We start from the raw sequence: 24,361 nt of genomic DNA, 5'->3' as shown, positions 1-24,361 counted from the left end.
TACTCTTGTGTATTTATCATTTGGGAACTCTAAAACCAAATAACGACCACAAAATGTCACATTCCCCCTGCCCTTTGTTAGTGTAACATTCCACACGGGGAATCCCCCTTTCCAGGTGTACCTGTGCAGCAGCCGATCGCGAGGTTACACTTGGGGACTTCCGCGTTGGTGGACGCAGTCGGGATTTGGTCATTGTTACTTTTACCTGCTGTCTGAAGGTGACGGCTGTTTTTACGGCAACAAGGCCGCTATTCTTCTCTTCACTTCACTCCAGCGGTACTGAGGGCAACATTGACTTCCGAGGAAGACTGAAAAGGTGTGTAAATGCCCATTCGCCGCTAGAGTCAACAATATACGCGCAGCCGTTCCGAGTAACAACGCAGGTGACAGATAGGAAACGGTACCTACAAAGCAATGGGGAGTTAACATTTGTGACCAGTCGCCATGACATCTGTTAAGGGATTTTTCCAAATTTCCAGGGTACAATATTAGAATTCGAACCCATGTACAGCAAGGATTCACAATGTCATTTGAAAGAGCATGCTTGTACATTTCAGTATTTGTCAGTTGCCCACCCGATATCCAATGACAACATCAACAAAAGACCCCTTTCTCCCCTTACCGTTTTGTCAATGTAACCTACCAACCAGGGTCAACAAAACGTCTATTTCAAGCAGAACAGGTGAGATCACACATGGAAAGGCCTTCACTTTCGGCAGTGCCAGACACAATTTAGAACAGTAGCTTTTTCTCGATAAATGTAGTCGTTTGACATCAAAAGGCCGGTATTCTTCACTCGTGGTAGTACTAAAGACTACGTAAATCCGAGAAGATTAAAAGGTATGTACACGCTGCTTTTGTGTCCCAATGTAAAAGTTAGTATGTAAAACACATTGAATATGATTGATACTGTCCTGTCTAGCAGATATTAGTAAAGAGTCGAGGATATTAAGATATTCGACGTCTTAGCACGAAAGGCATTTGCTTTTAAAGCAGAGGTAACTTTTGGCGGCAAATGCGTTGTATATCTGACTGATGTGGCTGTCCTTCCGAGGCATTAAGAGGAGAGGGGTATCTGATGGTTCACTTTTGAGCTTACACCGCTCGTAACCAGCTGTGAAATGAAATAAGATACTGATATCACTGAATAGCGTTAGTTACTTTTGGGCTCGATCCTCAATTCCAGGTTTCCTAGACATTTTCTTACATAGCAAGAATGTGAAGATATCCTTATTTTCCTACGTCTTTGAGCGTAAAACCAACTGTAAATGAAACGAAAATCCATCCACCCCGCGGTTCGCCAATGTAATGTCCCAGAAGAGACCCCCTTCCCAGACGACCCCGCGCGACAGGTGAGGTCACACCTGAGGACTTCCGCATTCGTCACAGCGATCTCAAGCTGGTATGGTTATTCATACCTACAACTAACATGACTAAGTCGAAGTTGGAAAGCGTTTGTATACCAATAATGCTGCTGTCGTTTACTCTTTGTGATACCGAATCGATGGCAACACCGACTTAAGAAGACTAAGAGGTGTGTTTAACGGTTGGTTATATTCGCAAATGTTCTCAACAAAAACACGATACTTCGATAATTCTAAGTGTTCAATGTTGGAGACTGTTATATAAAAGAAGAAGAATAAGAATATACAACTCACAAGCCATTACCATGAGCACCACAAGAAGCTACCGTTAATTGGAAGGCAGTGTTTGAGGTAATACTTTGTTTATCCGACAGCATTTCCTCTGCAAACAACCACGTACTTGTAGTTGTATGTTGGAAGGGAGGGTCAACTGAAGTAGTCACAGGCAAAACAAAAAGGTACAGTTTACTGTCTCTGCTGTGGGACAGAATATGACAGACATGAGCTACGTTTTTATAGAAGGCACTGCTGTTATCCATGAGAATACCTGGCTGGATAAAAGAACCAATCGGGGTTAGATAGCAAACTTAGGACTTAGCAAAAATACCTCATGGAGGGGGGGGGGGGCAGGCAGGGGAAAACAGGTGGATAAATGCGCTCACAATAACCGTTTATATAAAACGTTCTTACATTGATTCAAATAGAAGTTGTTTTTAAAAATAATGCCTCTGCTCTTTAATTTGCATCAATAGTTTATGGGCTAATGACTAGCGCATAGATCGAAAAATTCTATCTACAAAAGTCTACAATGGGCGTGTTACCTCCTGGATTACACATAGACAAATGCCTCTTAGTAACAACACTGTCTCAATCAACATATTGTTTTCTCCTTTCTTTAAAGGTTGGTTTGGAGTTAAAATAGTAATAGGTCTGACATCAATATGACCAGCCTGGCAGACAAGTTACAGAACCTGGAGTTGTGCCTCGAAAGTCGCCATGATCAGGAAGTCAGTTATGGGCGGGCACTGAGAGAAGCAATTGCTTGCATGGATCTCTTCATTGAGGTAGAAGTCCTGAAAAGTCTTGGCGACCTGCATCTTCAGAAAGGCAAGCTTGGCAAAGATTCAGGAGAGATTGACAAGGCTGCTGCCCTGTATGCTGCTGCCCTACTGCGCTGCAAGGATCGCGACATGGGACAAACACTGGAACATCGCATCGACTACATGGAGAAACTCTCCAGACAACTGCTGCAGGGGTACACTCCACACTATCGGTGGTTGTCATCGGACTACTGGGGTACTGCAAGCAGCAATGTCTTAAGGGTGGCAGAGATTTGTGACAAATTAGACAGAAGTAACAACAAATCCCAGTATTCCGTTGAGGAGACTTACACAGAAACATTAGTGACCGCAATAGAAAATAGTGACATGTTCTTGGAACTTGAGGTTTTGAAATCTCTTGGAGATTTCTATCTTGAGAAAGGCAGGAAAAGCTCTGATGAAACCCGGTTCTCCAAGGCAGCTGCCATGTACGAGAAAGCCCTGACGAGATGTGAGGATCCTGAGACTAAACAGACTCTGCACCATCGGATATGTTATGCAGAGAATATCAAGGAAGCAGTGAAAATGGTGAGTTTTAGATAATATAGCTGTTATGCGTGTGCCTTTCAAATACCGCATGGTCAACTGTGTAGATACCTACATATCATGAATTAGTGAGAATTTGATGTGAAAAGGAGAATGATCAGTTGCTAGAGGATAGATTTATTTGGTAGGAGATTGATACTACATAAAATGATAGGAATTGTAGAAGGGTGCGGCGCATAGAAATGTTGACTGATCATGTTCATTTAAAATGATAATCTTGCAGCGGCCACCATCAAATGAATCCAGACCGGGAGAGAGAAACTCACCCATGGGACACCAGTTTGGAAACATCACAAGACCCGAGGACCATCCTCCTCCTCCCGACATACCAAGGTTGGTATACCTTATGTCAACTTCATAATCGAATAAGGTGGTATTTGAATAATTGGCATTATGGTAGTGATAAATAAACGATGGTACTTGTAAATCTCAGGAATCTAATATTTGCAGCATTTGGAAGCTAAGGTAAACATTATTTGATAAAGAGATGCAAACCAGGGCCTGATTTGCATATCAGAGGAAATACTACAATAGCCTTCTTTGCTAAGGTATGACTTTCAAACTTTGAATAACGTGTTATATGGATGGATTAGATGATCAACTGATAGAATCAATCCAAATTGGGACCTTATTAGCATGATCGTGGAGAAAATTTACAATATGTCAGTCGTAAATGTTAACATCATTTTCCGATGAATTGTGGTCGTGGAACTCTAGTTGCAAAAATGTTTTGCTTCTTTACAGAATGGCTACAGGGGAGGGTAAAGTCTCAAACGCCAGCACCGCAGCGCAGGAAAATGATGACAGGTTTGTGAGTTACTTGTATCAGTGCGCGAAAAAGGACGTATTCTTATTCCTCATATCGACGTAGCCATTACATAATGAGCAATGTTTTGACATCTGAAACATTGTACATAATATATATATATTTTTAGCTTGTTTCAATTTTTAACCTTCCAATATCTATGGTAACTGAAATAGTTCCCGTCGATTCAGTGACGTTTTACCACCCCAACTTACATACGATTCGTATGACAAATATACGAAGAGATTCCCATTTATCATATTGAGACATTCCTCTTCTACAGCACGTATGAGGAACACCTACAACAGGGCTGCCAGGCCCTGCAGACAGGGGACCTGGGCAGGGCAGAACAAAGCTTTGCGACCGCGCTCAAGTCTGTTCACGTCAAAGGTAAGTCTTTTGTCTAAATGTTACAAGATTTTATTACTTCTAAATGTTGCAAGATCCTCGGTTGTTGTCGACTAACAGCATTTTGGGTACTGAAGTGTTCTTTATCAGTAGAACTAAATTCATTTAGATAATTACTTACATACATACAGATTTGTAATATTTGTCAACAAGACGAATACAAGACTAGAACGATTGACGACCACTCTCTATCTTTTGTTCCAGGTCAACACAGAGAAGAGGCTGAGCCTCTATACCGATTGGGTGACGTCTACCTGAAGAGAGGAGTGCAGTCAATAGATGGGGGTGATTTCACCAAAGCTGCAGCACTCTGTAATGCAGCACTGGTAAGATTGAAAAGAGAGGACATAGAAGAAGCAATCCAGGACATAACCCAATCATTTGTCAAGCATGTGCTGAATATCGATAAGAAGGCAGAAATCAATGATGCAGAGAAACACAAATTGATGTTGAAGAAGGATCGAGACTATGTAGAAAGAGAAATCAAAATGGTTGACAACAAAATAGATCCTTACAGTCTTGATGATGACGACCCTGAGTTAAGAGAAGTGGAGGGGCAGAGAGTGGAAGCGATCAAAATACTGTTTCAGACAATTGTTCACCAACGAAACACGTTTATAGCCGGGCTTATAGATGAATGCATAGAGGTCATGGGCCCCCCTCCTTGTAGGTATGCTATGGTCGGCTTGGGTTCACAAGCCACAGGATTAGTAACACCATACTCTGATCTGGAATTTGCTATTTTGGTAGAGGAGGATACTGAGCATAATGCTACGTATTTCCGCAACCTCACTCATTATCTGCATCTCAAAGTTATCAATCTGGGAGAAACCATTCTCCCAGCCATGGGGATCAAGTCTTTAAATAACTTCTACTCAGACAACCCACTAGATAGCTGGTACTATGACTCGGTAACACCGCGCGGGTTTTCATTCGATGGAGCCATGCCACATGCATGCAAGACTCCATTGGGTAGGGGTGAAAAGGGGAGGAAAACAAAAAGCGAACTTATCCAGACACCAAGTAATATGACCAAAGTTCTTCACGACGACTTTACTTTTCATTTAAAGAAAGGCTACCATCTGGCTAGTATACTGGGAAATGTCTCGTTGATCACAGGAGAACAGGGCTTGGTGGATGAGTACATGTCTCTTTGTACTCAACAACTTCAGGAAAACAATGGGAAAATTCTTTTGGAAATGGCAAACACTAGTCTAACCGAGAATGCACCAACGTTTCAAGTCAAAGATCTAACTGCCAGGCTATTGAATGTAAAGAAAGAAATGTATCGATTTTCAAGCCTTGCGGTGTTCTGCTGGGCGCTACTTCATAACATGCAGCCAACCACAATCTGGGAGACAATTCAGGAGCTGAACAACGGCGGAGTCGTCAGCAATGAGAACGCGCATCATTTGATGGTGCTGGTAAGTATCTCAGCAGAACTGAGGCTGCGAACATACATGGGCAATGGTGGTCAGGTGGAAAATATGTCGGTCTTATCGTCACTGTCGAAAGATACAGACATTGGGGTGAAATTGAAGAAAGTATTTTACTTCTCAAATACCAAGCAGCTCCTGAGATACTATTACAGGGCAAGGCCGTTGAAGCACTTTATTTCACAGCTGTCCGGCAGTGAGCCTGAGGAAGCACCGTCAATCTTCTTCAATAATTCTTCAGAACTTAAAGCAGAGGTGTACGAAAGTCTGTGTGATTACGAAAATTTTCAGATATACACGGATCAAACACTCCAGAATAAACTTGTAGAACATGGTGAGAACACTGCACATCCTGACATCGCCCGGTCACTAAATAAGTTAGGTACCGCTTGGACAAAACTAGGTGATCACAGAAAGGCTGTTGGCTATTATGAACAGTCACTACAGATGAAGCACCACATTTATGGTGAGGACACTGCACATCCGCAAATTGCCTATACACTCGGCAACCTGGGCGTCGCCTATAATGACCTTGGTGATCACAGAAAGGCTGTCAGATATCATGAACAGTCACTTCAAATGTACCGAAGTATCTATGGGGAGGGCACTGTGCATATCGATATAGCCGACTCACTTAACCTCATGGGTAATGCCTGGACAATCCTTGGTGATCATAGAAAGGCCATCAACTATTATGAACAGTCACTACAGATGATGCAGAGTATCTATGGTGTGGACACTGTACATCCGCACATCGCTAGCTCACTCAACAACTTGGGTGCTGTCTGGAGTGACCTAGGAGATTACAGAAAGGCTATCAATTACTATCAACAGTCACTGAAAATGAATCAGGGTATCTATGGTGAGGACACTGTTCATCCTGAGATCGCATCCTATCTCAACAACTTGGGCGTCCTCTGGGGCAAACTTGGTGATTGCAGAAAGGCTGTCAGTTATTATAATCAGTCACTGCAGATGAGGCGGCGTATCTATGGTGAGAACACCGCACATCCTGACATTGCCGACACACTTAACAACTTGGGTGTCACGTGGGTGATGCTTGGTGATTACAAAAATGCGATCAGCCATTATGAAGAGTCACTACAGATGAAGCGGAGTATCTATGGCGAGGGCACTGCACATACTGATATTGCCTTCTTACTTAACAACTTGGGTACCGCCTGGAGGAGCCTTGCCGACAACAAAAAGGCTATCAGTTATTATAAACAGTCCCTACAGATTAAGCGGAGTATCTATGGTGAGAACACCGCACATCCTGACATCACCACCTCCCTTAACAACTTGGGTAACGTCTACACTAACCTTGGTGATCATAGAAAGGCGGTCAGCTATTATGAACAGTCACTGCAGATGAGGCAGAATATCTACTGCACTGACACTGTACATCCTTACATTGCCGACTCCCTAAATAACTTGGGTAGCGCTTTGAGTAACTTGGGTGATCACAGAAAGGCGGTCAGTTATCATGAACAGGCACTGCAGATGAGACAGAGCATCTATGGTGAGAACACCGCACATCCCGACATTGCCTCCTCACTTATCAACTTGGGTAATGCATGGAGTAACCTTGGTGACTGCAGAAAGGCTGTCGAGTATTATGGACCGTCCCTTGAGATGTACCGGGTTATATATGGTGAGGACACTGCACATCCTGACATCGCCTCATTACTTAATAACATGGGTGTCGCCTGGTTGAAGCTTGGTGATCCAAGGAAGGCCGTTAACTATCATGAACAGTCACTGCAGATGAGACGGAATGTCTATGGTGAGGACACCGCACATCCTGACATTGTCGCCTCACTTATCAACTTGGGTATAGCTTGGGGCAAACTTCGTGATTACAGTAAGGCTGTTAGCTATTATCAGCAGTCACTAAAGATGAGGCGGAGTATCCATGGTGAGAACACGGCCCATCCTGATATCGAGGCCTTACTTAACACGACCGCCCTACTTAACAACTTGGGTAGGGCACGTAGCGACCTCGGTGATAACAGAAAGGCCACTTGCTTAATTTCATGAACAGTCGCTACGAGTAGACAGATGAGCCTAAGTATCTATGGTAAGGACACCGCACATCCTGTCATTGCCAACTTACTTATAAACATGTGCGTTGCATGTTCGCACCTTGCCGATTACACACAAGCTTTCTTGTATTTTGATCTTATGAAACAGGAACTGACATGAGTTGTTGACACAAGGTGCACTGTCAATAGTAATCGCATATGACAGATAACTACCCCCCGTAATAAAGAGCAATCTCTTTTACCAGTTTTGTATCATTTGTATACCTGAAAAAATTTCAGTGACATGGCTAGTCTGACAATAGTTGTCTCTTTAATAGATTATGGAACAAACAGGATCAGTTTTTATTCTACTATAATTGGGCTGCTGTATACAAAAAAGACGAATATGTCACTAAATATGAATAAAATACAGATTCCTAGTTCATTTCTCAGATTCTTGCTCAGTAATGGTTTGGAATTTTGTAGAAAACAGCTGCTGCAGCATTGTCTTGAGATAATTCCACTTTATTTACACTGCCTTCCACAATGCAATAAATATCGAACGACATGTCTGTTGCCTTGAGAATATTCATTATTTACTCATCAGAATACCAGTAAATATAAAACCATAAAAACAACACATTTCGCATACTGTAAAATTCATTCCCACAATATAACACTTATTGTAAAGGCCCCTCAAATCTCTTTTGACAGCATTTGTTGGCATTGTTCACTCACTTGTAAATCTTGGTCACCCACCTCTAAATACCACACACACACTTTTAAAAGAAGCGAAGGCAAACAAAGTTCTACCTTTAACCTTTTAATACCTAGTAGTGTTACACGTCTGTGAGTAGCAGGCTAGGACCATATACAACATTTAAATTCATTCGACTTCACAAGAACTAGCGACTAGCATTCATATTGGAGATCCTTGCCTCAGAAACAGCACTTTTAACTGTACATACCTACCTTATAAAGAGTAAGGATATATAGGTCATTAACAACTCATTATATACTTCTATCCAAATTTTCAGTGTAGTGAGTTTCTCTCAACCCGTTCTTGAAGCTGTCTCACAACAGTGGGGTTAACGTCCGACAGGGCGATGACCTTAGGTTTGACCAGGGTGGGGCTGAACTCCACCTCTATCAGACAGGAGAGGTCAATCAGCTTCCTCTGGCAGCCTTCTAGGCCCTTATGGGAAATAGGGAAGATTTAAGATTAAGAAATTAGTTTTTTGAGGTACATTTGTATTCCTAAGATCATAAGAAGAGACAGACTAGGAACTGGCATGCATGAAACACTGATATTGCATCTACTTCCCTGGTGCTGAATAAAATCCACACGTCTGTTGAATATATGTAACCTGTCCTGAAAGAAATTCACACTGACTTTTCATCTCTGTCCCTGGTGCTGAATGACATTCATACAAACTTGTAATCTATGTCCCTGGTGCTGAATGACATTCACACTGATATCATTACTCTATAGCATAGGTGTGAATTGTTGATTACCTCGATGTTACAGATTTTGAATGATAGTCACATTGACATTTTAACAGGAAATGCTAAGCATTTGTAAGCAAATGCTTAGCATAGCTTGCACTACATGTGTTTTATATCAGGGAATAGATTATATCAAAATATACATAATACATTAAGAAAGTTAGATCTAGAGACAGTACCTCTTTGATTCTCTTCTTGATTGCCGGATCAGTCTTGGCTCTGACTACCAAGTTCTGTCAATAGGATATATCAGGAAGAAATATCATTCAGATCACCTGATTGCAATGTTGACTCCTTTGATGAGCCAATAGTTTTCATAATGTTAGCATGGTGTTCATCAGTTCCAAAATAAGAACACTCCAAATTACTGTTTTTCTGTCATTTTCAAGTGGATAACAACACGTTTCTACTACTCCATTAGGAAAAAGCGTCATGCTTCGTCCTCAGTCTGAGGTTTGACCGCTTTATCATACTACTTCTCTGATTGGGAAAATGATTTAAGAAGAAGCCTAGGAAGTACTGTACATTCAGAGAGAATTAATTCCACAGCAGGCTCACACTGTCTTAGTGTTTTAAGTTTCAAGGCAGAGCACATGTTTGCAGTGTAAAGGTCCCCACAAAAAAAGATGAAAATAAAACCACCGCAAATATTCAAATATCTACAGTGAGAAGATGCATGCATATCATACCTTGAGTTCTGGTACTGTGAACCCGATCAGCTTGGCCAGAACCTTAATGCAAAAAGCAAATCCTGTGTTAAACACAATATGGGGTATGTTTGCACATTCAAACTGTTATTATCCTTTAAACAACGGACAAAACCAAAAAAAGGGGATAACCTAAGAATTACTACAGAGTGGATATGCACAAAAATAGCAACAGCTTTTTACACTACACCAGGGTAAAGTGGAGAATTAATTTGTACAGGGCAGTGTCAGATCAATATAGTATGATTTGTAGAAAATAATAGCATACAAGCTAGATAGAATTGCCACATTATGCCAAACACAATTTTCTTTGGAGACACTGGAGTGTTCGTTTTTAGAGTTTAAAAAAAAGTTCTTGAATGGTAAAAAAACTACACTGAAATTGTCTGAGCTCTCCAAGTAAATTCACAAAGTAACACTGAACTAGTCCTTGTCACAGACTGAGACAATTCCTGTCTGACCACCACAGTCACACATCAAAAGTGTCAGTCATCACATCCATTCTCTACTAAACATGACAAAACATCTGAAGAACTGCCAAATTGTCGTGGTAACCACCTGGTCTCCCAAGTCCACGTCCACGCAGGCGGAGCCGTCGTTGATCATGGCTGAAATCTTCCACACGTCCGTCTTCTCCAGCTTGGACGTCAGGGTGAGGATGAAGGCCTGGGACGGTAAGAAATCATCAAATAGGTAAGATTTTATCACTTTAAATGATTAAGGGATTAGCTACCATATATCTGGATTAGAAGATTAAGATCTTAGGAGCGGACCAAAGCTAAGAAGGCTGGACTCCATGGTTCTAGAGACATCCCCTTGGATGGGACCTAAAGCCAGAGGCTTGTGTTTGAGGAGTGCCACAACTTATAAAGATCCCACAACACTTGACAGAAGGAGTAGGGATCCATCAGGAGTGAGTGAATTAAAATTTACATTCCGGTCATATAAAGCATATAACGTTACTTACTGTACAAAACTAGTGCGTTACACCTAAAGGCATTATGCAAAATCATGGTTATGTAAAATAAAGAAACCTGCATATGATGATACAAACAAATACCATTACTGGGCACTTGTGTTGTATCTAACCCATGCGCAACTGCTGATAATCTCAGATATGAGGCTAAGCAGTAAAGAAGAAGAAGAATACCCACCTTAACTGTGACGACTGTCCTGTTGCTGACAGGGAGAGCAGACATCACCTTGGACAGGTAAGTAAAGGGCGGGGTGTCCATGTCAACACCTGAGGAAGAAACAGTGTAGGTTTAAAGTCTGAAGAGAAACAATCATTGGCTTGAATTATTTAAATCCTCATAAATGGTATGAGACATTAGTTCAATCCTACAAAAAGAAAACTACCCGTATTGTCAAAACTGCTCAAGAAGAGCACTCATCATCTTGCAACGGGATAAAAGATTATTCCATATTGTCTAGTTACATTCACGATTTCCAAATGTGTTACAAGTGTGCATGCATAGATTCCAATTTCACCTGTGTCAAGCCTTCTCTTCTTCATCTCTGGTGGCTGTTCTCGACTGAATGGTGCTACGGTCTGCACAAGCTTTTGTGTAGACAAGCTCCCTCTTGCTCCTGCAAAAGGTACTGCAGCATCACTAATGTCCTGCACATTTGTAGCTTGGTTGATGCAAGGAGGTTGGTTGATGTTGGGCTCTATCTTTACCTTGATGTCACTGTCACTTTTCTGCTGGACTGTAGGAGGCCTCAAACTTGGCTTTGCACTTGGTAAAGATATCTTTACTGACTGTACTGGTTTATTTCTTTCTTCAAAAGATGTTTTGTTTTCGAAGACACTCTTCGTTGCTGTTAGAGCTCTGCTTTTCTCCACCTTTTGTACATCTGTACTTGTCCCTTGCGGCATCATAGGCTGACCTCCCTCCTCCTCAAATGGATCATCCCATACGTCATTGTCGATGGAGCTCATATTGCCTGCCATCCCCTCCATCAGTAATGGATCGTCCCAGTCGGGTTCATCATCGATTTGGAACACGTCGGATCGGTTCAATCTAGAAGAGGTGGTGTTCTCTTGTTTCACTTGTCTTGAACTGTTGTCATGTCCTTCTTTTCTTTCCTCAATCTGTTCCACCCCTTCAAGATCAAATGGTTCGTCCCATTCTGGTTCAAATTTGATTTCTCTTGCTCCCTGTTGGTTGTGACCACTTCTTGCAGCAGGGGGGTTCCTGGTAGAAAAATTGTCATTGCTCCTCTGCATCACTCTCTCAGAGGGCTTGGTTTGTTCTGTTTTGACGGATTTGGGAAAACTTGCTGGGTTGTTAGGTCGATGAGGAAAGGAATTCATATTCTGCCTTTGCTGTATTGCAGGGGGATTCTGTAGTGTCTCTGTTTTTTGTGGTTTTGCTTCTGGCATTTCCTGGTTCTCCAACATTTCAAGCTCCCCAAGGTCCATGTTGTCCAAGAAGTCATCATCTTCAAAATCATCTGGAAAAAAACAGACATACTTCTTTATCTTTTTGGTCTAATTGTCATTTAATCATGTTGTACACTAACAAGATCTTGAGATAAATCAGGTATCATACTGTATGCCAGCAGAAATTATATTAATCATTTTTAAATGTGGAAACTGCAAGTGGTAATGGGCAAACTGGATTGTACCCAGGTTGTGCATTGGTTATAAAAGCCCTGTTTCTTGCCAGAACACATTTCACAAAACTCACCTGTGAACGTCATTGGTGGCTGTGGTGTCTTCTTCTCAGCTTTTACATCTGCTTTATTGCCTTGTCCAAAACCTGCATTTCCTGAAAAAAATTATTGTCCTTAGTTACAAAAAACTTTGTCACACCAAGTTATATCACTTCAACTACTTTTGAAATATTTGGCTATAATTTAATGTAACTTTAACACTTGGAAGTTACTTTTACATTTATGTGTGGCCTTATTTTTTCCTACCATTATTTCTAGTTATTTCAATACCTTTCTCTCAATATTTGCTGACGGCACAGTTAACATATGCTTTACATTTGCTTGAAACACAGACATAAAAACCATCTGAATAAACATCATCCTTACCTTGCCATCCATGTTGCCTGCCTTGGTTGTTCTGTTGTCTGTTACTTGCTGCATTCCTGGCATTGTTGGCAGTTGACTGTCTGTACTCCTGCTGTATCTGCTGTTGCTGCTGCACTAGAGTTGGGTCTGCAGTACCTTGATCAGAACTAAAACAATATGTTTGTCGAAGGTTAAATATCCAGGCAAGATACACAATATAAAAGTTACTCAAGCAACAGGATAGATTTTGTAAATGGCAAGACGTTTCAGATAGCATTCACTATCTTTTTGTCAGTAACTTAATTACGGATGTCAGTGATTGACTCAGACAGTCACTAACCATTTACAAAATCAATCCAGTTGCCTGAATCAACCTTTATATTGCTTATGATGTTTGATTTTTCAAACCATATTATTTGCTTTGAAAACCACAATAATGTAAAAGACACTTACACAGCATTAACAATTTAAGGTATGCTCTTGACAATAGGGGTTCTGATCAAGGTGTATACGTACAGCTTCAGGCGTTGAAAAATTGCCGTAAACTTAAACTTTAACATTTCCTACTTGTTGACTTCAAGCATCATATTCTCTTTCATATATATCTTGTAGTTCATGTTGAAGATTATGTGTTTTTTCTTTTAAAACTCACACAGCTTTGAGCAAGACATTCTCCATCCTGTTCTCCTCAGCTAATTCCTCCACTTCTCCTCCCAAGACTTTCACATTCTTTCCATCCAGCAGCAGAACTCCCAGTCTGCACTGCACTGGACCAGACACTAAAATCTGGCATTGGAAAAAAGTCAATCTTATTTCTTCTCGAAAATAAAATTTAAAAACACACTTATTTAACATTTTTCAAATTACAAGTATAATATACAGCGATGTAGGTTATCCTTATGATCAGCTTACTGCCTGAAATCTGATTCGATATGCTGATGAACTTTTATAATGGCTGTTGATTGGATGATTATTAAATTGATTTTGTAATACATTCTGATTGGCTGTTAGTGTTACATTTGCTTTTTAACACATGTTCACAATCAGTTTCCTGATTGGCTGGTACTGGCCTGGTTGTATGCAAATGCCAGAACACTGATTGGCTGGTACTGGGATGGTTCTATGCAAATTTCAGAGCACTGATTGGCTGGTACTGGGATGGTTCTATGCAAATTTCAGAGCACTGATTGACTGGTGCTGACCTTTGTCCCCGGTGCCATGTCCACTTGCAGCTCCCTGATTGGTTGATACTCCATACCCTGCAGATCCTGCTGTCCATCAGTCAGCTGCAACATCAGCATACGGGTCGGCCTTTGCTCCCATGGCTGCAACAAACGTGGGCAATCATGGAACAGCACACAACATGGTAGAGAGAAGAACTCAATGTGTAATTTGTTTGAGCACCGAATCTTCATTTGGATTGAAGATTTAGGTCAGTAAAAATGATGACAGTTCCAACCAAAAGTTTGTAAACTTGCCAATGGATGTTTTTTTTCGCAGCACATTTTATGGTTAACCTAAAACTGGTTCAGAAATATGCATGTCAAATAATTCACTCATCACAAAATCTATTGAGCCAGCAAAGAACAACTGAAATGGCTATATAATAGTATATTGCTGATTTTTCATTAAAGATTTGGAAAGACTTGGAAAGTAAGAATACAAATGTAACATATCTTAAGAACAGCAAGCAATGGAGATATACATGTGATTTAATAAATCAAATGAATGCTAATATAAAAAAAGATGGTCTTTTGCAGAAAATGTTCATAGCTCTTCTAATCTGTCTGGTCACCTTTTGAGTTGCCTGTGTCTCTGCAGTTACAGCATCGTTAGCGTTCTCCCTCCCTCTCAACTTCTGTAGCTGTGTGTAGGCAGGAACACTCACGTCTATCATGGAGTTTATCTGTCAAGGGGAGGCAAGAAAAGTAAGATCATCGACACACTAGTATATTATATATATAGTAGTAACATAACAGCTTTGATAATGGTGAACATGCATATCTTATGGTTTAAGGTATGCGGTATTAAGGTATGCGATATCAAGGTATGTGGCCTAACCAGTGTGACCACCCCTGCACTCTCAGATTGGAAGATAATTATCACTCATAATATGGCTACTGTGTGGCCTAACTTACCTGCAGAGCAAATTTGCCATTCAGGACAGTTTTCTGCTCCTCAGCAATGCCTTGTGGGAGGCAGCCAGGGGCAACGACCTGTAGGTCAGCCTGAAGCCACTGCTCATGCACCATTCTGTTCAGCTGGGCCAGGGGCAGGCGAGCTCCCTGGAATATCATAACAAAAATCTTTACAAATACAAGTCACAAAGAGTATTTTCTGTTATTCAACAAAGGTAGGTCTACATTTGGAAAGACAACAAAACTTTAGCATCTTTATCAAATACTTAAAGTTGGTAAATGGTAATATATGATTCAGTATGTACAGCATACATGCTATATATCTGATACAACATGATATATATGTACTCGTTGGGGGAACTCATTTGTAGTAGCTGCTGTCGAACCGCATGCCTGCAAAGATACTTAGTACTGTGTTACACCGAAGGGCAATTATATTGGCCATACAGGTACACGTTTAGGAGAGCAAGCTTACTGTACACATATAAGTACATTCAAGAACCCATCAAGTACCAAACGTCTTAGTATTTTGGATAATATATTGGTATACACAAAGTCCAATTCAGTGCTTCAAGAAGCTTAAGTTCAACCAAATATCACTTCTTCAGGCAACTTAAAGATACACACTTCAGGTAATAGACTAGCAAGACACACCATCTGGTATTCAGTCAGTTACGAGATTCAGATTAGTGTCAGCAATGGTGTCAGATACCTGGTTTTCCTGGTGCAGCCAGTCCAGACAGGCCTCCAGCCACTCCTGACTGACCAGTACATGCTGGGACTGGAGCCAGTTGTGCACCTGTCCAACCTCATGCATCTAGTAAAGTACAGTCGTATGCCTTTAACGTTATATACATATACCATTTAATTACAACAAAGACATTATAATTTATATGACAGTCCTTGATGATAAATTTTAAATTTTAAAAGATTCTCAGTATTTTCAAGTTCAAGTCTTTATGACTGTTGCTACTATAGTTCTACCTGCAATCTCAAATACAAACTCTTGATTGTCACCGTGCCGTAAAATTGATTATTATGTGCAGCAAACTCAAATGAATTTACAGTTTAATGTTGACGAAGCCCCCCTCCCCCAAATTTATTTGCAGTTCACTTCTCTTTAAGTAAAAACGACAAACAACATCACGAATTATCACGAAAATAGATTCAAATAACATACAATATATCAAAGATGTACATACGACCTACCTTGAAGCACTGTCACGACCTGCCAACTGATAAATATCGTCTGATTTGAGCTGCCAACAAAAAATTTTTTTTGAACCTTCGCGCGGGAACTTTAGCCGGACAACATACAAAGGTCAATTATTTCTGCCTACGCCGAGAACAAAAAATTCCGAGCTCACAATTAATCATATCAATTACCATATGTCTCTGATATCTAAAGGATGTCATGTGTTGAATTAAGATATTATGTTATGATAGTAGTATCTTTAGCTTCAAAAATCATGAATTTGGTAATAAAACGACATTCCTTTTGCAAATCAATGCGCGGTGTGAGTAGATCTATCCCCAAGATGGCGGCGATTGGACATTTTATGTTTTTCTCACGCACCTGTTTCGAGAAAAAGTCATACTGAATGCTGCCAAAGGTCTAATAGGAAAAGCCTAACACTGTGAAAGGTACCAAATACTATTCCCAAGCTGCATGGTCACTTCTTGAGCTTTGTAATTATTCCAAACGAGCAAAATTTAACTTAGACGAGTCGTCTATTGGGGAGGGGGGCTGATCATGAGTTGTTTGGTGTGCGTGTGTGAATCTTGTGCTTCTGTCAGTCGATATTTGTATTACTCGTGTATCACGAGACAAGTCAAAACCGTTCAAAGGGTGCATAGATATTACTGAAAAAGAAATAACCAGTAAATGATTGAATTAGATGTTTTACTTGCCTGTTTATTTGCTGGGAAAATTTCTATGTTTTACTGTATGTTTAACTTTATGTTTCATGTTTTCTATTTACTCAAATGGTTGTTAACATCACTTGTCAATTGTATCTTTAATGCCTACAGGATAGACAGCGTAGATTCACTTCTTCATACAGTACAACACCGAGTCCCTTCATCATCATCTGTCGGCCCAGACTTTGCACAACTGAGTCCCTTAAACGCCATCATGCCGTTTGGACAAGTGGTCATCGGTCCGCCCGGTTCGGGAAAGACGACATACTGCCGGGCCATGCACGAGTTTCTCACCGGTCTCGGGCGCAAGGTCACCATTGTGAACCTTGACCCTGCAAACGACACGTTACCGTACGAATGCACCATAAACATGCAGAGTCTTATAACCCTCGAAGATGTGATGGAAAAACTGAGACTGGGACCGAACGGCGGGCTGATATACTGTATGGAGTTTTTGGAGAAGAACTTGGACTGGCTGCAGGCCTTGTTAGAGAAACAGAGGGATCATTTCTTCCTGGTTGACTGTCCGGGACAGGTGGAGCTGTACACACACCACAACTCTGTCAGGAACATTGTGGCACAACTACAAAAGTGGGATTTTAGGGTAGGTACCTCTAAGTACACAAATTTGTGATTGTGGTCTATCCTTTCTTATGGGCTTGAGTCAGGTACTTATTTATCATTACAGCTACAAGTTTTTCAACTTTAAGTTTAACAAAAAGATGTCATCTTTATTTTCTTTTCCCAACAGTTAGTGTCTGTCCATCTGGTGGACTCTCACTACTGCAGTGACCCGTCCAAGTTTGTGTCCGTCCTGCTGACCAGTCTAGCCACCATGGTTCAGATGGAGTTACCTCACGTCAACGTGCTGTCCAAAATTGACCTGGTGGAAAAGTTTGGCAAACTAGGTGAGAGTTAGGTATAACTATAAGGCAGAAAAACATCTACATGTAGCTATAGTAAATATTCTTAGCAGGGTTTTATCTAGAAAAATTAAACAAGAGGGAGCACACACAGGCAAGGGAATGAATTCTATGTATTCATGATGGAATAATCGGTCGCTGAATGGAGACTGTATGCTGGATATTAAGCTAAAGTCTGAATTCGACAAGGGGGCACTGCGCTGAATCAAGAGGGCGCAGCGCCCCTCTTTCCCAATTTAGGTGAACCCCTGCTTAGCCTGGGTGCCATCTTCCGTAGTAACCCGTGGCTCACTCTTTTTGCTAGTGCTACTGTCAGGGTATAATGAAACATGTGTTTCTTTGATTATTAAATATATAACCACTTTAATTTTGTATCATTGTCTTGTCTTTTTTTCTGCAGATTTCAACCTTGACTTCTACACTGATGTCTTGGACCTGCAGTACCTGTTTGGACACCTAGAGGGCGACCCATTCTTCGCCAAATACAAGAAACTGAATGAGGCCATTGTGGGTGTTGTAGAGGACTACAGTCTAGTGACATTTGTTCCACTGAATGTTCAGGTGAGTATGGTTTCTTAATGAAGCCCAAACAACACTTCAATTACTTATTGGCAAGTTAATTTTGCCATTCAAGCCACTGAAATTTAACGTTAACTCAAGACTTGAAATTCAGGTTAATATGATATGATATGATATATGATATCTAGGTGCACAGGTGTGAAAAAATTATGTGCACAGTTACAACTTTGAGGCACAAAAGTGCATGTGCACCCAGTATTTTCAGTCCTACTTAGTCATATTCTCTAGGCCAGCAACCAATAAACATTTTGTAAACACTAGCAGGTTTAAGCATGTGTAAGCATGTAGCATAAGACCACGTGGTCTGTCATGTAAAACATACATACATACTAGCAGGTTGAAGGTTAACGAATGTTTTCTTTACACAGGACAAGGACAGTATGACAGAAATGATGAAGGCAGCGGACCGTGCCATTGGCTACCACTGGGGGGAGGGGGAGGACCGCACTTTACAGGCTATAATGTCATCGGCTTTGGGTGCTGACTATGAGTACTTCAAATATCCTTTCATCCGTACTAGTAGCAGTATTTGCAAATCTTTTTGATTTTATAACATTTAGGATATATAGATATGTTTTTGCAGTCATTCTGATTAGGAATTTTTTACCTGTTGCAACATGCAGTTTACAGAAGGGACGTGTATATTTTAGAGTGATAGAATATCTGTATGATCTGAAAACAAGAGCTTTTAAAAAAAGCTGGCGTTTCGGCTACGTTTATGAGTGTGAATTGTCTTTTCCCTTTACTTGAAGTAAAATCTGCCAGAGGAAGTCACTCAAGGGCTGTTCAGTCTATAAGAAAAATTGTCATTTTGGGAAATGAGTACTGTTTTAATAGAGAAAGGCAGATTGGGGAAAGCAATTTTGAAGTTACGTCACTTAACTTAAGTGCTTTTGAAAAAGCTGGTCTTGGCCTACAACTTGTACTTATTTGTAAAATGTATAATAGGCTCATTAGAAAAGCTATCAATGTAATTATGTACATGGCACGCAATAAAACATAAAATTTGAAAAAGCACCATTGAATCATCAGCACTATGGTAATTAAGTGAAATAGAAGTTCATAACAGCTAAGGTCCTATCTAAAATGACTACCAAATGTCAAACAAATCAACAGCTACCTCATCCGTATTATTCTGGTTTCCGCATTTACAACATTTCTTCCTTATTTTCCTGGGTAATTTTGCTAAAATTCATGAAAATTCCCATAGTTTTGTGCCGAGGGGCGCCACTTTCCACGTCCGTGTTGTCTGAATGACGTCGATACTGAACAATGGAGCATTTGCTACTGTAACAAAGAATCGCTGTTTTGCAAACAACATCAAGAGCCTCTGTTTACATCGGGGATAGAAGTTTAGTGGCGAGTGTTTTGCAAGAATCATCTTACCGCGCATAGGAGCCGCTGCACGGTATTTTCCATTACAATGAACAGAAAAATTCGAATGCCGGGTTTGGAATCTATGAAGTCCTGTTCATAAGACAAAGGCCTTGTATATATTAAATGAATATTTAAAAATAACAAATATAAAATATTTCTTTATTTATTAATGAAAAAAAATGATATTCATAAATATGATATTGATAGATTAATATAATATCAATATATATTTTTGATATTCAATATCTAAAAAGAAAAAAAAAATCCATGCACGGACACGAACCCGTATCTTCTGGGTCCGAAGTGCTTCGCGTTGCCAGATCGGCCAAGCTGCGGTACGTAACTAGTCACTCTGGACGTAATGCTATAACCTCACTATATGGTATCATTTATGCCGATTTTTGGTCGTTTTCTTGACGAAATCATTTTTTTTCTTCTGCAATCTTGTGGAATAGATGTAATATGGTCATTTTTCAGGATATCAAAGTCCGAAACCACAATGCAATGATATTTCCGAACAGTTGTAGCAGTTACATGCGGTCGCCCTCCTGTGTCACATGCAAATCTAGCCTGCCTGCCATTTCGTGCTCTCTTGCCATATAAGGCAACGGCTATACAAGGATTTGGGAACGTATTGCCATATAAGGTCTTATTGTGTGCGACACAGTGTTGAACCAAGGAACCTCCTTGGTTGAACCAAGCTTCCTTCCTTGAAGGTAAAAGCCAGGACAATGCGTTCCGGCGCGCATGCGCCGAAACGCAAAAAAACAGACAAGTAGAATAGGGAGGGGCTGCATTTGTCCTTTTGCCTATCTCAAAACCAATGCGAATTTGCTGCAAAAAAGTTACTTCAGTGGGGAGGAGGTTAAAGGAAGAATTGCTGTTTCCTGCTCTGTTCTCAGCTTCGAGTTATTATAACTGCCACCCTTTGAAAAATTTCTTTAACAGTCCTGACAATGTAGAAATGTTGAAATTGTTTCCTCTTGGTTGGACAGTTTGTGTATATTTGACTTGTTATTTATTTCTCAAGATGTTCGAAAGTCTGTTCCTTAACACCATCACGTCAGCTCAGGTACAGGAGAAATACATGAAGGAGGAAGGAGAAGAAGAACAGCAGCAGGAAGAAAAGATGGATATTTTTCCTGGCAACTTGTGACAGAAAATATAGATTTTGCCTTGCACTTTTCGATGAAAGAAGACCAGAACCTTTCTTATAGATTGTACATGTACCATATTTGGTAGTACAAGTTGTTATGCAAAATGTTAAAAAGATTATTGTTCTATGATTATTTTTAGCAGCTATTTATACATGTTTGTGTGGTTCAACTTGGAGTGAACTAATCATAAGTTGATGAGAATTACAACTGAAAGATCAATTAGAATAGTGTTTTGTAAAGCCTGATCTCAAAGAAAACTTTGAGTATGATTCCAGAAAGAACTATTATGTCTATTTTGGTATCAGTATTACTGTTAAGGAGTTAAGATCTTCTTGTTGCTATCATATGATAGCTAGGATCCTTATGTTTCAACATGATATGTTTATGATGGTATTAAATTTGACAAGTTGTACAGTGACATGTCTAGATCTGTTTGTTTTCCATGATACTGTCATTTAATGTGGAGTGTTTATTTAGTGTTTGCAAGTGAGACCGCAGCTGTCATACTCGTTGGGCCATACGTTGATATTTGAATTTGCATGTTTGTCTATTTCTATTTTTTTAATGAATGTTTAAGGTATTCCCCTCAGTTACAATAACTGATTTCCAAGGGAGCCCTAAATGTCTCTGGTGTCATGATTACATATTTATATGTGTATGATGATCATAATTGTAAATTTGAAAGTATGTAATGTCATAAATTAAAAACAGAATTTACCTGGCAACTTCCAGGTTTAACCATCCAAAATGGCGGACGATGGTGACGTCATGGTCACGTGGGTAAGAACACGCTAAAGGCGTCAGAACGAGCAGGTTGGTTGAAGTAGACGTTGACTGTTGCGATCTTCTGATTGGGTATCTTTGCCAGACTTGATTAGATATAATAATTTTATTTTGCAAGTTCTTGCCCGAGGGCTAATTGCAACATGAAACAATACATAGCAAGGGTATACCGTGCAGATAATGCGAGTTAACAATGTTGACTAGTGGAACACATGGCTATTCTAAAAACTACTACGGAATACTATTTACGCTTTTTGGGTTTGACTTCTTTTTTTGGAAGCAGATATAATCACGAGGCTCACGTAGTGCAATCTTGGAACCATCCAAATGTTCTTTTCTGGCGCTCTTGATTAGACTGTCTTGTCAATTATGCAACGGCCCTGCCGGCTGGGCTTCCAGGATAGTGTGAAGGACGAAAGTGGAGGGCTGTTTTTTGAACTTATTATAATCGTAGCACACAGTACGCATTTTCCGATACATTTATATAAATGATATATCTTCTTAAAATTTCATTTCGCTAATGTGCAACCATATGCATTGGCACTGTTGACGTTTCCTGTGGAGTCAAGGGTTATTCTAAGGACAAATTTGCTGGTATACGAAACTAGTCCCATTCGTTTTTTTTGGGTGTGGCAGCACACACTGTAATCAGAAAACCAATCTACGGGCCTTCCTTCAATTCTGCACAGACTAATGCTGAGCGAAAAGCTGAAGACCGATGACGTCCAAGATGATTGTTTCGCGAAAGTTGAAGATGAGATAATCTTCATGATCATTTGTCTAGATACCACGTGTATGTCTGAGGTATTTCCTTTTTTCACATGGATCACATGGACTTCAGTGTGACAGAACAAACAAGCTTTTTTTTAGTTTCCACGAATGAACCTTCGTTTTAGACATTTCTATGGGAGCATAGAATAGTGGCATCATTTTATGGCGAAAATTCAAATGGTAACACAGTTTGTGTGACTTGCTTCTGAAACGCAATATCGCAGTGCATGCATTTGTATTGCAGAGGTATGAATATCGATGTATACGTATCTCTTGATAAGGAAAGAGAATATGCATTTATGTATGAATTCCGACACTCTGGCTTTCCAATGAATACAAACAAGGGTAGTTCGGCTGATCCGGTGTCAAGCCAGATTTGTTGCCCTACCAAAAACTTTCCCCAACACTTTATGGGGTTTGTAGCGACACTTCATGATACTTTATTACTTTATATATAGGCTCAGATCCCCTGAAAAAGTGGCTTTAGGTCCCAGTGACCAACATCTCCATCTATGACGAGGCAACCCCATGGAGCTGGAGCAAAAATCTGGCGGGGCAGAAATTAGGCGTGACAGCACAAAAATTGCGTGTATGCATGAATTATGACGATGTGGGCTTCTGTTGAAAACAGACAGGATTTTACGTTACATAACAGTCGGTTGCTCCGGGCGATCGTGAAAGGTACTAGGAACCAAAGCTATAGCTGCGTAACGTTAACAGGTCCCTCAAAAGACTCAACGGAATGTTTGTCAGTTTGGACATGGTTGTTAAAAGTGTATTATTCGCGGACTGTTAGACCGTTGGCGACAGCGTTTCCGTCAGAATATAAGATCACATGCCAGTAATTGTGAGAGCAAACGTCAGTTGATTTATTTCTCGATTTGTATTGCTTTCCTGGTACACATTGAAGACGACGGTTGCATCGCGACCTCTCTTTCGGAGGTTAAACATGAAAGTAAGTGGACTAATTGTGCTTCTAATCTTTGAATTTCATTGGTCGGGATGTAACGGTTGGCCATCAAACTGCATAGGTCAAAGATTATTGTGGGACCAGTCGGAGTCAATAATTTGTGAACATCTGCAACTTACGACATTGCCCAATGGCATACCATCGAACACAAGCCGACTCAGTTTGGCCTACAATCGCATCAGAAATGTCACGTACTTGCCGGCATTGCCGCGACTGGAGACACTGGATCTGAGTAGGAACTCTATCGGGTCTATGTCCTGGAAGGCTCTAAGAAATCTGCGGTCTTTAATAACGCTCAATTTGGCTGTGAATCGTCTTCGATACGTGAAGCTGGACACTGTCATCGACCATCTTCCAAACTTGAACTTCGTAGATGTATCCTGGAACCGACTCAAATCGTTCACTCCATACGAACTGGGGTGGCCGCAGGTCACTAAGCTGCTTATCTACGGAAATCTGTATCACTGTGACTGTGACCTCTACTGGCTGATCGTCAAGATAACATGTTTAAAGGCCTGTCCGGGGCCTTGGAAGACCTGTTGTTCGGTGTGTTCTGCCTGCTTTCTTGTTCCCAACGAAGGCAGCTGCGCATGCAGATCAAGTCTCTACAAGTGTGACTCTCCAAATCGGCTTCAAAATGCTCTTTTCTCAGATGTGGCTAGCAAACTGACGGAATGTGAACCTACTACAAGAGGTGCTAACCCTACAACGACAGCTTCGATAACACTGACAACGGATGAAACCAGAGGCGAAGTCCGAAGCTCTAAGACTCAAAGAGGGATGACAGAGAAGACAGGGAAAAAAGACAGCACAACACTGACTC

The 24,361-nt window shown here is 40.6% G+C and overlaps 3 protein-coding genes across 6 annotated transcripts; 2 read left to right on the top strand and 1 right to left on the bottom strand.

Moving 5' to 3' along the window:
* Positions 1 to 166: 166 nt before the first annotated feature.
* LOC136430935 (uncharacterized) lies at positions 167 to 8,251 on the top strand. Of its 4 annotated transcripts, none has more exons than XM_066422062.1 (6): positions 167 to 316; positions 2,266 to 2,992; positions 3,234 to 3,343; positions 3,755 to 3,817; positions 4,099 to 4,205; positions 4,428 to 8,251. In XM_066422062.1, the coding sequence occupies exons 2-6, from the start codon at positions 2,306 to 2,308 to the stop codon at positions 7,697 to 7,699; spliced, it is 4,239 nt and encodes a 1,412-aa protein (XP_066278159.1). In that variant the 5' UTR covers positions 167 to 316; positions 2,266 to 2,305; the 3' UTR covers positions 7,700 to 8,251. The 4 variants fall into 4 exon arrangements, with proteins under 4 accessions (XP_066278159.1, XP_066278131.1, XP_066278150.1 ...); XM_066422034.1 differs by lacking the exon at positions 167 to 316 and adding an exon at positions 1,292 to 1,534; XM_066422053.1 differs by lacking the exon at positions 167 to 316 and adding an exon at positions 1,327 to 1,402.
* Positions 7,991 to 16,375, bottom strand: LOC136430953 (recQ-mediated genome instability protein 1-like). The gene is made up of 14 exons (XM_066422073.1): positions 16,268 to 16,375; positions 15,771 to 15,875; positions 15,059 to 15,205; positions 14,716 to 14,826; positions 14,123 to 14,245; positions 13,573 to 13,706; positions 12,942 to 13,087; positions 12,590 to 12,670; positions 11,388 to 12,353; positions 11,051 to 11,139; positions 10,455 to 10,562; positions 9,879 to 9,920; positions 9,369 to 9,422; positions 7,991 to 8,878 (listed from the first exon to the last, which is right to left on the bottom strand). Exons 2-14 carry the CDS (start codon positions 15,873 to 15,875, stop codon positions 8,717 to 8,719), a joined length of 2,268 nt encoding a protein of 755 aa, XP_066278170.1. The 5' UTR covers positions 16,268 to 16,375; the 3' UTR covers positions 7,991 to 8,716.
* A 199-nt stretch (positions 16,376 to 16,574) lies between these two features.
* Positions 16,575 to 21,432, top strand: LOC136430926 (GPN-loop GTPase 2-like). The gene is made up of 6 exons (XM_066422024.1): positions 16,575 to 16,702; positions 17,090 to 17,582; positions 17,730 to 17,886; positions 18,302 to 18,462; positions 18,849 to 18,973; positions 20,914 to 21,432. Exons 2-6 carry the CDS (start codon positions 17,193 to 17,195, stop codon positions 21,011 to 21,013), a joined length of 933 nt encoding a protein of 310 aa, XP_066278121.1. The 5' UTR covers positions 16,575 to 16,702; positions 17,090 to 17,192; the 3' UTR covers positions 21,014 to 21,432.
* Positions 21,433 to 24,361: the final 2,929 nt, after the last annotated feature.

This window comes from Branchiostoma lanceolatum, chromosome 1, assembly GCF_035083965.1.
Source record: "Branchiostoma lanceolatum isolate klBraLanc5 chromosome 1, klBraLanc5.hap2, whole genome shotgun sequence".
Classification (NCBI taxonomy): Eukaryota; Metazoa; Chordata; class Leptocardii; order Amphioxiformes; family Branchiostomatidae; genus Branchiostoma; species Branchiostoma lanceolatum.
The sequence above is the reverse complement of the archived record's forward strand: the minus strand, read 5'-3'. Positions and strand labels throughout refer to the sequence as shown.